The 16,057-nt window shown below is 43.5% G+C and overlaps 1 protein-coding gene across 1 annotated transcript; it reads left to right on the top strand.

Annotated features, from left to right (window-relative positions):
* Nucleotides 1–3,253: 3,253 nt before the first annotated feature.
* On the top strand, nt 3,254–10,669 carry epn3b (epsin 3b). The gene is made up of 11 exons (XM_084557645.1): nt 3,254–3,474; nt 3,688–3,846; nt 3,976–4,059; nt 4,487–4,784; nt 5,117–5,235; nt 5,987–6,073; nt 8,993–9,116; nt 9,224–9,394; nt 9,521–9,616; nt 9,801–10,094; nt 10,181–10,669. Exons 1-11 carry the CDS (start codon nt 3,406–3,408, stop codon nt 10,477–10,479), a joined length of 1,800 nt encoding a protein of 599 aa, XP_084413771.1. The 5' UTR covers nt 3,254–3,405; the 3' UTR covers nt 10,480–10,669.
* Nucleotides 10,670–16,057: the final 5,388 nt, after the last annotated feature.

Below are 16,057 nucleotides of genomic sequence, written 5' to 3'. Positions count from 1 at the left end.
GAGCTGTACAATGGCTCAGACACACTTTTAAACAACAAATGGTGTCTCTGGGTCCAGATATAATTGTGCCCATTTTCCATTGCGTTTTGTTGTCTGTCTGATAGGACAGGTCCTGGACGGGTTGGATTTCTGATAACAACCACAGATGACCTCACTTGGTCCTGGCCTCACAATTTTGCAGAAACAGGGGGATTCCTTTGTTACAGGGTTGGATTTAATATGCATCTGGGATTTTAGAACCACACAAATTCCTCTCTCAGCACACTCTTCAGAGTGGCGTTATGCACACAGTGAGCTGTTACTCTCACAATGTGAAATATCAGTTGTGGCGTGAAGCTCAGATAAGGTGATACAAGGATCAGTAGTTCCAGTCTCGTACCAGCTTTTAATAGCCCGTGTGTTTTAGAGCTGGAGATGATTGTGCAGAAAGGTGATACCCGTTTGAAGCTGCTGAGCCTTACTTTCTTCTTTGTGCCCTTCGCTCTCCCTTGCTGCCTCGCTGTCTCTCCTGCACAGACGGAGGCTTCTGTCTGTTCCCCTGCCGTGTTCATCTCAGGTCCTCTGTGCTTCTGCTGATGTTTGCTTTTCAGCAGGACGGGGCATCCTGTGACTCAGTGTGGAAGCCTTGGTGAACTGTTGCGGAGCAGCGGTGAACAGTGAAATTTAACAGCTAGACGGACACTAAAAAGACGCTATCGTAGCAGTAGCAGTCTGTTAATAATGTTATCATATTCAGTGTCAAATGCATATATGGATTACTGAATGACTGCACCAGGCACATGTCTAGGCGTGTCTTTTATGGCGCTTATCTGCTCATAATGAGTCAAACCTACTATGTTCTTAAATTTTTATGCATAACAATTATACTGTAGTTACATGCTCAACACATAATTATCCTAACATAATTAGTCAGGTATAAAATTACGAAAGCCATTTAAATATGCTTGAGTTCCTACAGTGTTATGTGTTTTTTTACAGCCCTCTTATATTTTTTTGCAGTTTGCTGAAAGAACAGTGTGGACCTGCTGTGGCAGGAAACTGTATAAAGGATTATTTTTTCAGTGTGTAGCAGCTTCATATCATAGCTGAGCTGCTAAATGTTGTTGAAAAAGACACATTTAGAAACATTTTATGTAGGACACCTTTTGTTTCATAATCCAAATATGACATAAAATACTATAGGATTAATATTATGATTACATATTTGTTTTTACATTGCCATTAGTTTAAAATGGATTTAGTTTTTAATGATTCACCATTATCATCACATCAAACACGTACAGCAGACACTAGATCTGACAATACTCTGTGTTATTATATTATCCAGCAATAAGCCCGAATATGGCCAGAATAAATTGAGTACATCATCTGCCTCAGCAGCTACAGGGTTTATTTGTTTGAATGTGTCATAATAAAGGTTACACCTCTAAGTGCAGAGAGAAACCAATAAAAATGTTACTGGGTCAGAGTAAAAGAAGATGGAACACAGCATGTTTTTAAGATTTAATATCCTCATAACCAAATGGCTCACTGGCAGGGTAAATATCCCTTTGAGAAGACGCAGTGGCAGCCTTAAACATCTAGAAAAACATGGCACAACATCTTACCATCACCTGTACCATGACTGATGTCATGATTCTACACGGTTAGCATTCCCTTACACAGTGTTTGTTGCTGGATGCACAGCTGCATTAGTTTCATCCTATTATTCTACCACTATTTTAACATTTTGTCCAGTTGACATATGCTGGATTTTCTCTCTATTATCAGTACTGATTGTTGACTCTAATAAATATACACCGATCAGGCATAACATTATGACTGGACGATGAATGGACATGGGCCTTCTGAGGGTGTCCTGTGGTGTCTGGCAACAGAATGTTGTTAGTGGGGGCCTTTGGGTCCTATGAGAATTGAATTTGGAGGCCAGGTCAACACCTTGTGCTGTTCTTCATGTTTTTTTGAGTTGCTCCTGAAGTGTTTTTGTGTGTGTGTCTGTGTCAGGCTGCATCCTGCTGGGGATGGCTGCTGCCATCAAGGAGTGTCATTGCCATGGGGTGGGGGTGTCTGGTCTGGTCTAGGTGGGTGCTACATGTCTAAGTAACATCCACATGAATACCAGGTCCAATAGTTTCCTAGCAGAAAACTGAATTGTCACAAGATGGTCAATGTTATTTACTTCTGTCAGTGGTTTTAATGTTGTGGTTGATCGGTGTATCTATGCCATTATTTTCAGATAAACTAAACATGAGTATCCCCTAAATTTTCATGTATGCCTTCTGAAAGGCTGTAGTTAAAGTGACAGTATCAATTAATATAAATCCTAATATTTACTTTGTCGTAGTTTAGGCTTAAATTTCAAATAGCATTGCATTATGACTACTGTTCTTTTTGGCATATAAAGTAAAGCCAGACTGTGTTTGATTTTCTGACGTATTTTATCCAAAAACTGTTCATAAACACAGAAATAGGTGACTGAATTTGAATGTTACACATAGCACTTACCCTTAGTGATTCTGTTAACTATAGACATTCAGAAAAAAAAAATCCTATTTTCAGTTTTACTAGTCTTTTGAACTATCTTTAATAATGGCAAGGAAATGATCAGGGAGATGGTTGATGTTTAATTTTCTTTCTTTTTAATCCTCTGACAGTTTAATGAGCCAGATGACTGATGAGAAGTGGTTTAGTTTTGTGGGGTCACCCTAGTGCAGCTTCGGTTTAGTGGGTTAATTACTTTCTGTGTCAGTGACAGCATCGCAGGAACCCTTAATGATCAATTCCCCTGTGTCCTCACTGAAATATGAATTCGGAGGAGAAAAATGGGTTGCGGGTGTGTGTGCTGGCCTGAATAAAACGAGCTACCAAGAAGCTTCATCAGACACCTGAGTGCCAGAGCTTTTGTTCGACCTACTTCTGTGGGGCGCCAATTGGGAGCCGCTCGTCATCACTCATTGTTTGTGTCGCTCAGTGTGTTCTTACTGAGAAGGATAGCGAAGAAATAAATCAAGAGCTAAGAGTGCAGCCTGTAGTTCAGTTTATTGTCCGTAGCCATGCTTGCAGTGTAAGTGTGAAATATTTCTGCAGCTATTTCATGAACTGACGCAAAGTTGTTGTTTTTTTTTCAAAGACGGTCATGGTCCCTCACTCAGGTGGTTCCCAGGGATTATTTTCCAGGTAACTGCATGAACAAAAGACAAAGACGTAAAGTCACTTCTAGAGTCTGTTCTTTTCTTTTTTGCAGGGGTGTCCTATGACTCCTGACAGAGAAGAAGAGGAGCCTTCACCGGCATAACTACCTCTCCTCTCCTCTCCTCTCTCCATCCACTTTTCCCTTTTCACCCCCATAACCTGTTGAGCATTTGTTTTTCCACCTTCTCTCCCTGTCCCCGTCCACCTATCGCCATGACAACCTCAGCCCTGCGCCGGCAGGTGAAGAATATCGTGCACAACTATTCGGAAGCGGAGATCAAGGTATAGTCAGCAAACTCCGTTCTCTTCAAGTGTCATTAAAGAGCAGTGGCTTTTATGCAACTCCTGTGTGTCGCTAATTTAAAGGAACGCCGATTGTTAATCTCTCTGGGGTTTTTTTTTTTACTGATACTCTGAGTGAGAAAAAAAAACATAAAAACATTACATGCATGAAATATAAATGGACGTCTGGGTTCCCCTGCTGCTGATGTGTAGGTCCGCGAGGCCACCTCCAACGATCCATGGGGCCCGTCCTCATCTCTGATGTCAGAGATCGCCGACTTGACCTTCAACGTGGTGGCGTTCGCCGAGGTCATGGGCATGGTGTGGAAGCGGCTCAACGACAGCGGCAAGAACTGGAGGCACGTCTACAAGGTGATCTCTCGAAAGACACGCGTTCTCTCTGTATGTGCGCTCTTCTCCCGCTCTGCTGGTGGAGATTGAAGTGGCAGCAGCGATGTGTTGAGTAGAGACGTGACGCAGTGCTAATGACTTTGACTGCAGGCCCTGACTCTGTTGGATTACCTGCTGAAGACCGGATCGGAGAGAGTGGGCCAGCAGTGCCGTGAAAACGCGTTCACCATTCAGGTAATGTACAAGAGAGCCTCAGCAATCTGAAGCCCACAGCAGCAGAGCCTTTTATTTATATTGATCAGTGGGATCATCATTAGCTGTTACCTTGACAAGTACTTATGTCCTTGTTAAACAGTGTTACATTACACACAGCAGAAAACTCACAAAATGCATCCAAAGCAATAATAATCGCATTTCAAACACTGAATAGAAAAAGTTTTTAGTTAAAATGATTTGTTTACATTCTTCAGATCAAATTCCAGTCCGGGTAAAACTATTATTTGGATGGTTAACGAACAAGCTTTCATTTCCTCACACGTACTCTGGATTTCTGTTGGAATATCAGATTATGGAGGCTTTCCTTCTTCTTCTTCTTCACCACAGCTTTTAAATTTTGACCTTTAAAAAAACAAAGTGCGCATTTCCTCTGTGTGTGGATCAGACGCTGCGTGACTTCCAGTACGTGGACCGCGACGGCAGAGACCAGGGGGCGAACGTGAGGGAAAAGGCGCGCCAACTGGTGTGTCTCCTCCGGGACGAGGAGCGGCTCCGCCAGGAGAGGAGCCAGGCCCTGAAGACCAAGGAGCGAATGGCTGGGGGAGGCAGCGGAGGCGGCGGGGGCGTTTACGGAGGCATACCCCCGTCTTATCACCCAGGCAGGCGCACTAGTCAGCCCAGCATGGCTGTGCTGTACGGGGAGGAATTCAGCCGCTCCAGAGGCTCTCCGTCCTCCTTTAACTGTGAGTATTGTGGTCGTTTAAAGTCTATTTAGAGCTCTGAACAGCTTTATTGTATGTTTGGCAAGTTGTGCAAAGAAGGACAAAAAATTAAAAGCACATTTTTATTCAGGCTTATTGCCACCTCCTTAATGAAATGCTTTTTGTGCTGTAGACCAGCATTTTGGGCAGTCCACCACATAGATTATCAATACTGCAGCGTGGGCCTGAAAATATTCAAATCACACCCACGTCTCTGTGCGTCTGCTCACGCATCCTCACTTCAATAGGATGGCTACTTCTCACACTCTCTTTATGCTTCCTCCCTAAATGTCGCTCTCTTGCTCCCGTCGCAGCATCGTCCTCGTCCCCTCGCGCCGCCTCAGACCTGGAGCAGGCACGACCTCAGACCAGCGGGGAGGAGGAGCTGCAGCTGCAGCTGGCCCTAGCTATGAGCAGGGAGGAGAGTCAGAAGGTACAACAACAACACACACACACACATAGTATAATAATGAGTAATTTCCTTGAGCTCCTCTGGGGTAGTAGCACACACACACATACACACAAACACACAGGTCCAATAATGAAAATGAAAATATTACAAACATTTTGAACGTTCGCCCACCTTCATCTAGCTAGCCCTTCCTTCCTCTGTTACCATAGAGATGGATGAAGGCACACAACTACAAATTGAGTACCACGAGTAGGTACACACACACACACACACACACACACATACAGACCTACACCAGTGTAAACCTTTGTTAACCCTATATCTGTGTGTCTCTTTGTGTGTTTGATGATACGGCTCATAGAAAAGGCTTTTTTGTGTCGTGGACTAATGACTTTCTTCCAAACCCTCTCCTTCCTTGGTGCTCCTTTAGGCACCTTTCTCCTTTTCAGCACCTCTGCACAGCAGACTTTGCTCTTCTTATCTGTCTTCCTTTAACTGAGCACCAATATCAACGACTCTCTTTTCTCATACAAGTAATATGTAAACGTATACATACAATTTTGGAAAAATTCCCTCTCTGCTTTGCTCTCAGGCAGCTGCTGCTTTTCATAGATTAATATTTAAAAAGCTGCTGCATCCGTTTTGCTGGAACAAGCCAAAGAAAAGTGTTTTTGCTAATGCATGTGAGTATGTCTGTGTGTGTGTGTGTGTGTGTGTCCGCATTCATTGCCATGGCGGTAATGTTCATGATGTCACAATGCCGCCCCTGCAGGAGCAGCGCTGTCGCCAAGGAGACGAGTCACTGTTACAGAAGGCCCTGGATGAGAGCCGGAGAGAGAGCCAGTCAGGGACACGCGAGGTTAGTTTAAAAACCCGTGTGTATCTGCTGGAGGGTGTGTGTGAGTGCGTGTGTGTGTTTGCATGGAAAGGCGGGTGGGCGCGTTTGTAGGCGGCTGCTGGCAGGCTTTTAGAGAATGAAGCTGAGTATACAGTGTGAGATAGGGAGAGAAAATGAGACAAAAACACATAGATCAGCATAATGGGGGAGGCTTAAGAGAGAAATAGTAGAGAGCTGAGAGGGGAGGAATAGGTGCCTGCTGAATGGTAATGACTCTGTCTCCTCTAACCTTGAGCTCAGCGTGACATTTTCCTGAAAGCATGCTCCTTATCTTGTAGCACATCAGCTCCCTCACTCATTGGCCTGTCAACACGCCTGTCAGACTCAGCAGCTGTTACGTAAAAGGTCCCCATTGCTTGTTACTGGTTATTATACTCATATCATTGTGACTGTTGAAAGCCAGATCCTTTCACACACCCTATGAAAATATAAGGAAAATAAAAAATGAAGAGAAGTGAAAATATCACAGACCATCATGACCCGTGTCATCACAAAAGTAACATTTTATATTTCGCCTTATTAGTAAAATTTACAATAGTTTCAGTAACTTTTTGAAAATTGACATAAAGAACTAAATATAAGAACATTCTACTATAAATATAGTAACATGCATTTAATCTTGGTATTAGAAATTTAACTGCTGGACATAAAATGATTTCTGCTTCACCGAAAAGTAAATTCTTAGTGTATTTGCACTTTGCGCCTGTGTAATCCGCACTTTGACACAAACAGCATCGCCCCGGACCCTACGTCATAATCCGACGGGCATCTCCCCAGAAATTTAAATATGCATCACGATGACACAGACCGTAACAGCTGTGATTAGTCCAAAATGCATTTCGGTGTTCACTTGCGGCCGGACAAGCACAGAATGTTCTCCTTTGTTCAGGGTCATACACACCATTTACTCAGACGTCTTTTCTTATCGGTTCTGCAGTGATTTAAGTGAAACTAAATGTTGACCCACATTTATTAACTTCATTAACAACTCCAGAGTGAAGACGGAGTGAGTGAAGCTCAACACAGCTGGCGCCTAGTGTTATATATACGGGTATATATGCTTTCAACAATGGGACCCTCTATGCCGTAGCTACGCCCTTAACTTTCGCCAGTACTGTAAATTAAGCTTTAAGCTAAGTTGTACATTGAACTGTGACTGGCTTCCATATGGGTGATGTTACCAATCCTCAAACTAAAAGCAGCCTTGTAGTGTCAAACATCCAAGAGAATGTGGTGGGGCAGTGGGGCAGTGGTGCCGTAACGCGTCTCTCAGGAGATTTCCACTCCTGGCTGGCTCGTGTTTGGAGAAGCAGCTTTGGAACAGAAGGGTCACATGTCCCCCCCCCCCACCATGTCCACGGCTAGGGTGCCTTGAGCAAGCACCTAAACACCAAATTGCTCCCAGAGCGTTATACGAGTGGCAGCCCGCTGCTCTGAGTGTACACACTACTGTGTGAATGAATGCAAGGGTCAAATGTGGAGAAAAAATTTCCCCATGTGGGATCAATAAGGGAACAATAAGAATGATTATTATTGCATAGTTGAGACGAGTGGGTCTTTAAAATGCAATTGAAGTGGATATTGAGAAGAGTCTGATAATTTACCATAAATAAGGCATTCTATTCTTCAGACTTTCAGGTTTCAAATGCTATAAGCAAACATTCAAACTGTCTAAGTTGATGACATGGATTCAGAGAACTTGCCACTGGTGCATTTAGAATAGATCCTGTTGTTTGATAATGCATAGTTAAGAGTGATAAGACCAAGAGCCAGACTCTCCTACCCAGGATGACACTGTTAAATTAGTTGTTGTAATGACCATGCTCCTGAGAAGTGACATGTTTGTGTATGTAAAATGTCCTTTCAATCCTTAGTACTTCAAAGCTGGATTAGATGCGTGTTTTTTCGCTTGCTAAAATTAAATCACTTGATTATGTAACTTGAACACACCAATCTTTTTAACAGTAATTTAAACGTATCTTGAACGTCATTGCAGTGCAGACTGAGTACAGTTAGCATGGCATCGCTATATGAGAAAGTTATAAATATTCCATGCAAGTGTGATAACCTCACACTGTAAAAAAAATAAAATAAAAAAAGGATCCTGCAAATGTGGGTGTGTCTGTGCTTCACATACATGCAGGATTATGTAGTAACAATAAACAAAACTCTTCTGAGCAGGCTGCATTCCTGTCTACTCTGCTGTAAGACGCTGCAGCATAATCTCTGAACAGTGGGGCCCAGATGCCGCTTGACAAACTGACTCTGAATTACCTCGAGGACTTTTCACAGCATTATGTAATGTAATCTCTCATTGCTAGTGCACGCACGATACAAAGCAGCAGGCACAAGAAGCACAATACTGAACAGTCTGCGTTTGTTAGCTTTCTGAATTATGGACCAGTGAATTGTGTAACACACAACACTCTTGTAATAGTGTTACAATGGTGTGTTTTCAGTAGATAAGTGGAAACCGGTTTAACTTTTCATCAGTCAAGGCGGCTTTTGTTTCTTTTTCCCCAGAACATCTGGTGGATTTTCTTGACATAATCTTTCAGTGTGCTTGAAAAACTCTTGAAAATGTGAATTAATCTCAACTGAAACAGCAGCAGTAGAACATTTCTATGCTTAAACATAGGAGGTTTTTATTTCTGTGAGATTTACAGACATTTCCACCACGCAGCTAACCATAGCTGCTTGATTCGGCTACAATGTACCAAGCTAAATGTTTAAACAGTATTTGCCGCATGCATTATGAAGTCAATGTGACAGTTTCCTTGCTCTCCAAAGACCTAAACAGGCTTGGATCCGTTTTGTCTAGCTGTCTTATTGAGTCACGCAAACCTGGAAGCAACTTTTGATTTTTATCTCCTCTTTTAGTCGGCCATGTTGGACCTGGTGGACATATTTGGATCCCCGTCCGAGCCGCCGCCTCCCCCTGGTGACCCTTGGAACTCTGCTCAGACCAACTCTAACGTCACCTCCGACCCCTGGGACTCTGTAGGTGGGTGGCTCATTGCTGACACATCCACATGCACGCTGGTGCGATGCCAGAACTGCGGCTGCTCTGTCTGCATCTCACTCGCAGCAACTCATGTCTGTCTGTCTCAGCCGTCCACTCCAGCACTCCTGTGACTGGCAGCCCCTGGACGGCCCCTCCCTCCTCCTCCGACAAGTCCAATCCTTGGGCCCCGTGTGCCAACTCACCCACAGACCCCTGGGAGGCTGCACCTGCGTCCTCCAGTCCCGTCAATCAAGAGTGGGACGGCCCAACAGATGGAGGTGCAGTAACTTCTAGAAACAGAAGTACTCATCAGAATACGCTTGCATATGCTGTTTCCAACGTGTGTCTTTAAGTTATAGGAATACTTTTTTCTGTTTACATAATTTTTTTACTCTTCCATGCAGATGGTGATGGAACGGATCCATTCGCTGCACAGGAAGAGGAGAAGCCTAAACAGGAGGTTCCCAAAGTGTCCTCCCCTCAACCTGCCAGCCCCACAGGTAGTGAAGTACAGGACAGTCTGTCATGGTCATTTTTATGAGATCCAGTGCTTCTTAAGACTGTGGTCCAGTGTATAACACCACACACTGATCCACGTTGATCTCTTCAGTTGTCATCCGTGTGGCAGATAACATCGTATTGCATCAACTTTTCCTCAGTCTATTTTTTTTTTTGCCATTGTAGATTCAGAGTTGTTTGGGGCCAGGCCAGAGTCTGATCCATTTTCAGACATGGACTCTAGGCCGGATCCATTTGAGACAGATCCAGCTGTGAAACCCCAGGTAAACGGAAGAGAGTCAGCCAGCCCGGAGATGTTTGACTTAGCTCGACTAGCACCGCCTCTCAGCGCCCCGCCCGCACGTTTGTGCCGGACTCCAGAGGCCTTCCTGGGACCTACGGGGGCCTCTCTGGTCAACTTAGACACTCTGATTCCCCCCAACCCCCCAAGCAAGACGCACAATAACCCCTTCCTCTCAGGTGACCAACAGCTGCTTAAGTTTCAATTGCATACATTTACAGATATCACAAGATAGTTTTCAAATCTCCAATTTGTGTCTTCACAGGTCTGAGCGCACCGTCTCCCACCAATCCCTTCCACTGCGACCAGCCTCGCCTCACCCTCAACCAAATGCGACCATCCTCCACCTCCCCGCTGCCCCCTCACATGCTGTCCTACAGTCCATCGTTGCCCCTGCCTCTGCTCCACCGGCCCCCCATCCTCCCCTCCTCTTTCACGCAACCTCCTGCCGGACTCCTGGACCTTCCGTCCAACCTCCCACAGCCCCTGCTCCCGCTTTCTCCGCGACCGGCGCAACGCACACAGTCACAGACACAAACACACAGCCACAACCCCTTCCTCTGAGACTCCTGCTTCTTCTCAAGCTCTGGTCTGCAGAGGGAGACGGCGGAATGGACTCTTTTTGGATGAATCTATGCTAATTACAATAAGCCTAGTTTAAACGAGCCCGAACTGGATCCTGGTCTGATGTCATTGTGCTCACTTGGAGTGGATGAAACTTGGACAGGATGTATCTGTGTCCGACTAAAGACACACCAGCTGCTATATAACCTGAACTCTTGAAGAAAAGCTCACTCATGCACACACATAGAGTATACACAAAGAAACATGCGCTCAGGTGCACTTCAGGTGCATAGACAAACACGCACCCCACACCAAAATAACAGGGAGTATCTCAACAGCCCCTTCAATGCCTTTCCCCATCAACAATATCAACTCCCAGCACCCTTTGACCACAGAGACAGAACTATACTTGTAGATGATTCAGATGAAGCCACAACACGTTGATTGTCCACCAAGAGTCACCAGGATCCTTACCGCTGCTGCTTCACCGACACAAGCATGAATGCATCCCACCCTCAAGACTCCAAACTATTCTATACCGCCGAGCACCTGAGATGAGTTTATCAGCTAAATCCAGTTTCATAAGCTCCCTCCACTGGAGAAGCTCCAAATGTGAGTTCTTTTGAGGTTTAACAAAGCATTGCAGAGAGCACTATTCAGGAATTAATCGACTCCTTCTTACATATACTGTACATGATGGTATATATTTTGCATTTCCCTGGAAGCACCCTAACTTAGCTCGGTTTTCAAGGCAAGGAACACCAACAGAATCCAAGTGGATTCAAAAGTGGACTGAACCACCCTAAGCTACTACTACCTAACGGTTTCAGCCTGGACCTAAACTGATCACTGATTGTACCCTGTCGGACCCCCGTGCCTGTCTCTACCGCTTACCCACAATGCATTCCCAGCTAGTTCAGTTGTTTGGCACCATTTAGGAGGACCTCAGGGAGACCGCTCTGTCCCTTCTCCAACGAGATTCAACCGTATTTATGGAAAGGCATATGTCAGCAGAACAAAAATGACAGGGAGATCTGTGACTTTATTTCAGATTCAAGTGTGGGCTGAAGAGAACAGAGAAAAGGAGTAAAGGATAGACGAGCAGAAATAAGAGTAAATGATAACCCTCCCTCACTTCTGTGTTAGGAAAAAGGCAATCTGAGATGAATCAGAAGACGAGGCGTATGGTCATCGCTGCACTGGCCCTGGACTTGAATGTGAAATGCCTGCCTATAGATACACACAGGCTTAGTACATATGTATTTAATAGAATGATACTGCTGTATTTAAGTATTATACCAATAAATGGATGGTGTTTGCATTATGATTTATAATGTAGTCATTGATTGATGAGTCATGACATGCTGAATGTGACACAGAGCATCGTGTAATTATCCTCACCTCGGAATGAATATTTTTGTTAGGTGTTGGGGACAGAGGTGCAGGGTTTGAAATGTTTCCAGCTATGCAATGTTTTGTAAAATAAGCTGACAAAAAAAAAAAAAAGCTCCATCCTTTAGATTTCCTCTCCCTCTAATATTCACTTCTTTCTGGCCCTCATCCTGGCTGCCCTGTCCCCTGACCTGAGCAGCCTCTTCTCATCTACCACTGATGCCTTCGGCGACCTTGTTGGAGCTCATCACAACCAGTTTTCAAATTTGCATAATATGAAGCAGCATTATTTGGTGCTGAGCAGATATCTTGTTTATTAAGACTACAAGTTCGCCAGGGTCTTATAAACGTGATGTTGTGTTCTGTCACTGATCATAACGGATGATGAATCTGATTTATCTTAAAGGTACAAAAGGAATCAACATTTCAAATGCAGTAGCTCAGGCGCTCGATCTGGTTGAAGGTTGTGCTCCTGCAGCAGAGATGCCCGCAGAAAGATGTTCTAACTGCATATCGCACTCACATCTTTGATTGTACGGAATAACTCATAATTTATATACACCGATCAGCCAAAATATTAAAACCACCTTCCTAATTCCCTTGCAGCTCCAAATCAGCTGTGACTCCTCAGAGAATGGACATGGTCCGTCTGAGGGTGTCCTGTTGTGTCTGGCAACACAATGTTGTTAGTGGGGGCCTTTGGGTCCTATGGGTTGAGGGGAGGGGCCTCTGTGGATCATCCCACAGATACTTGATCAGTTTGGGATCTAGTGGATTTTCGAGGCCAGGTCAACACCTTGTGCTGTTCTTCATGTTTTTTTAGTTGTTCCTAAAGCGTTTTTGTGTGTGTGTCTGTGTCAGGCTGCATCCTGCTGGGGATGGCTGCTGCCATCAAGGAGTGTCACTGCTATGGAGTGGGGGTGCCTGGTCTGGTCTAGGTGGGTGCTACATGTCTAAGTAACATCCACGTGAATGCCAGGTCCAAAAGTTTCCCAGCAGAACATTGGATTGTCACAAGATGGTCGATGTTATTTACTTCTCCTGTCATAATGTTGTGGCAGATCAGTGTATGTGTCACTGTGCTGGGGCTATGTCCCTTATACTGTCATCCCTCTAAAACTCAGATTAAAAGTAGCTACTCTATTGTAAATCAGTGCATGCTTTTTATGAAACATTTCCTTTTCTCTGTGTGGATATACGGATATCGTTTCTCTGTTGTCCCACTTCTCCCTCTTTAACCACTAGATGGTGGTATTGATTTTGTATAGGACAGCCTGCAGGTTTGTTGTCCAGCTATTGTCCAACTTGGGACAAAAAATAGATATAATTTCTTGTCTTTTAGTCAAGAAAACTAGCATAGAGCACACTTTAGGGTCCACGAAACAGTACAACCATTCCACAGTAATCACTGAGTTGATCGCTGCACTGTATCAGTTAATCTCCACGCAGGATTATAATGCAGCCAAACGCTAATGATGAGTACTCATAGTTTTTTCTAAGATGCTGATGAACTGTATGTATCACGTGTCTTTCCAGCAGGTCGATAAGTTTATGCAGCTGCATCAAAACTAAATCTTCCCTCCCACTACATTAAATATGTTAAATCAGCACAACAAATTCATGTTGCAGTCCCGGGACTCTGGAGGTTGGGTTTTTAATTTCATGGACCAACGTTTAGTGGAAATGTTTGAGGCACTGTGAATTGAAAGAAGAGCTAATATTTCCATCTGGCTCTGCTGTCGCTCAAACCAAACAGCATTTCCAACCTCAGCTGTCAACATACTGTCAAAGTGTGCCCGCGCGCGTTCCTGCTCAAGATACATTAAAACAACCACAAACTCTCTTTTACAGACTTCTAAAGGGTCAAATATCTACAGTTCCTGGAGCGAAACTAAACGAATCGAGGAAATCCAATCATGCCCGTACGCTGCGACACACTCACCCACTTCCTCTCTCTTTAATGTCTGGCATTTCTTTGCAAACAAAATCAAGTGCAGCCTGATCAGAGATCTAAACAGCTGCGGCCTCGACCTCCTGATACAGCAAATCAACCGGTGTGCGCACTTGATATGCAGCACCAACATATGGTGTTGATTTGGCAAAGGAAGGAGGTAAAGAGGCAGCAGTGAATGATTGTGGGAACAGTTGGGAGAGTGAGTGAAAACTGTTTTCTGCTGCAAAAGTGCCCATGAAGTTATTGGAGCCTGCGTGAACCTGCAGTGCAATGAACTGGATAAACTCGTCATCAGGATAGTCATCACAGTCAAGACCGACTCATAACCTCAATTTGAACCTCTAAGATTGAAACATCTAAATTATATACTTGTTATTTCATGCATGGCTCTGTGCAACTATCCATCTCCCTTAGCCAGAAAAAAAAGATCTGGTTTGCTTCACCCCAGCGAGGGTAAATGGATGGTTTCTGCGGACGCAAATGGAAAAATTTAATAATACTTTAGTTAGCGGCTAATTCCACATGTAAAAGATTGATCACACACACTGGCACATATGCACAAAAGCTTACAGCCCTGCTCCTCTCTGCTTAGCATGTGTTTGTGTGAGCCAATGCATCTGCACAATGAGCCCGAATTTTCTCTGGATTCCGCTCATTATGCAGCGATGCATGAATAATTTCAGATCTTGGCCCTCGCCTGTTGGCCCCCTGGAGCTGTTATTCCTGGCCTGCAGTGAGGCAGCCGTACGATTTAAAGAAGCCATCAGAGTGATAAATAAGCTTAGTCTGATCAAAATGCTGCTGAAATGTGGGAGCAATTAGTCGGCAGGAGAAACGACCTCAACAAGTAACGCATTCACACATTGTTTATTCATTCAAAGCAATTATAAACTACATCCTGCCTGAGCAATGCCTGGGATAACTATTACTGTGCGTGTGTGAAATATTTAGGACTTAGTTGTCTCAGGACAATAGCCAGAAAAGATGGTTTATGTGTTTGTACAACGCACAAGTCGAGCAGCTTATGTTCCTCTGGTCTTTCGTCTCTTTCTTGCTTATGGTGAGTTTTATAAGGGCACAAATAAAAAAAAAAATAACAACAAGCTGACTCATCGGCCTATGCTATGGAAGTGGATCTATTAGGCCACAGAGTTTGGATAATTCCAGGAATCCTCCACTGATCTTATTTGATTCCTGACTCAAATCACTACTTGAAAGTCCCAATACCTGATAAAAATGCAGATAACACCCCCACCATCTCACATTATACTCTCAGGATTCTGTTACCTTTGAAAATGAAAAGTCAAAAGAAAAACATATCAGCCCATCCTGTTTTTCTGTCCGCTCACCAAGACAAACGTCCCGTGTTCCAGCTGCCAACATTAACATAAAACCACACTGCTCCGGTCCCTATTCAACATGATAGGAAAGCTAGAGAGAGCTGCGCTGCTACATATCATTAGGAGAAAGAACACCACTGTTTTATTTAGTTTGGTAAAAATAAAATAGAAAAAATACAACAAGCGTTAGACCAGTGACACCAGAGAACTGAATCCCATCAGACTGTAACAGTCTGACTGAATGAGACAAACAAGAGGCCTGATAAGAACACTTTTTGTCATAAACTGTTCTTTAAAAATCATTTTACCTCTGCTTTACAATGATTATATCGACATAATTGTAGTGTAATTGTAAGTATTAGTTGAACCTGTTTTGAATATGCAAATCTTAAGTGAACTGTAATGAGGATTTGCAAGTTTTGCGATGGAAACACTATCCATTATTTTGTTTAAAGATACAGTGACAAGTTAATGCTTGGGGTTGTGCAGAGATCACAATAGGTGCACATCAATCCAGAAATAAAAGGGGATCAGCAAAATATAAAAATAACATATTAGAAATTAAATCCATTACCTCAAGTGAAGACATTTTAATAGAATTATGGAGTTTATGGAGAATGGAGTTCATTTCCATGACTGAAATATTCTGATATTTTTGCATGTGAATGGAAATATTTACATGCAAGACAAACATATTAACCACAAGATAAATTTTATTACCACAGGATTAATTTCATAATTTTCATAATAATAAAAAACATATGTCTTCAAGATTGAATGAGGAGGTCAAATGGGTGACATTTGTTCTCAGGTTCAATGAATAGAGGAGTGAGCAATTTCCCTTGTGGATGAATAAAGTTTATCTAAGTCTAAGTCTAAGTAAGAGGCGGGC

This window comes from Chelon labrosus (genome assembly GCF_963514085.1).
Source record: "Chelon labrosus genome assembly, chromosome: 2".
Lineage (NCBI taxonomy): Eukaryota > Metazoa > Chordata > Actinopteri > Mugiliformes > Mugilidae > Chelon > Chelon labrosus.
Note: the sequence above shows the minus strand (reverse complement) of the source record. Positions and strands in the feature narration are given on the sequence as shown.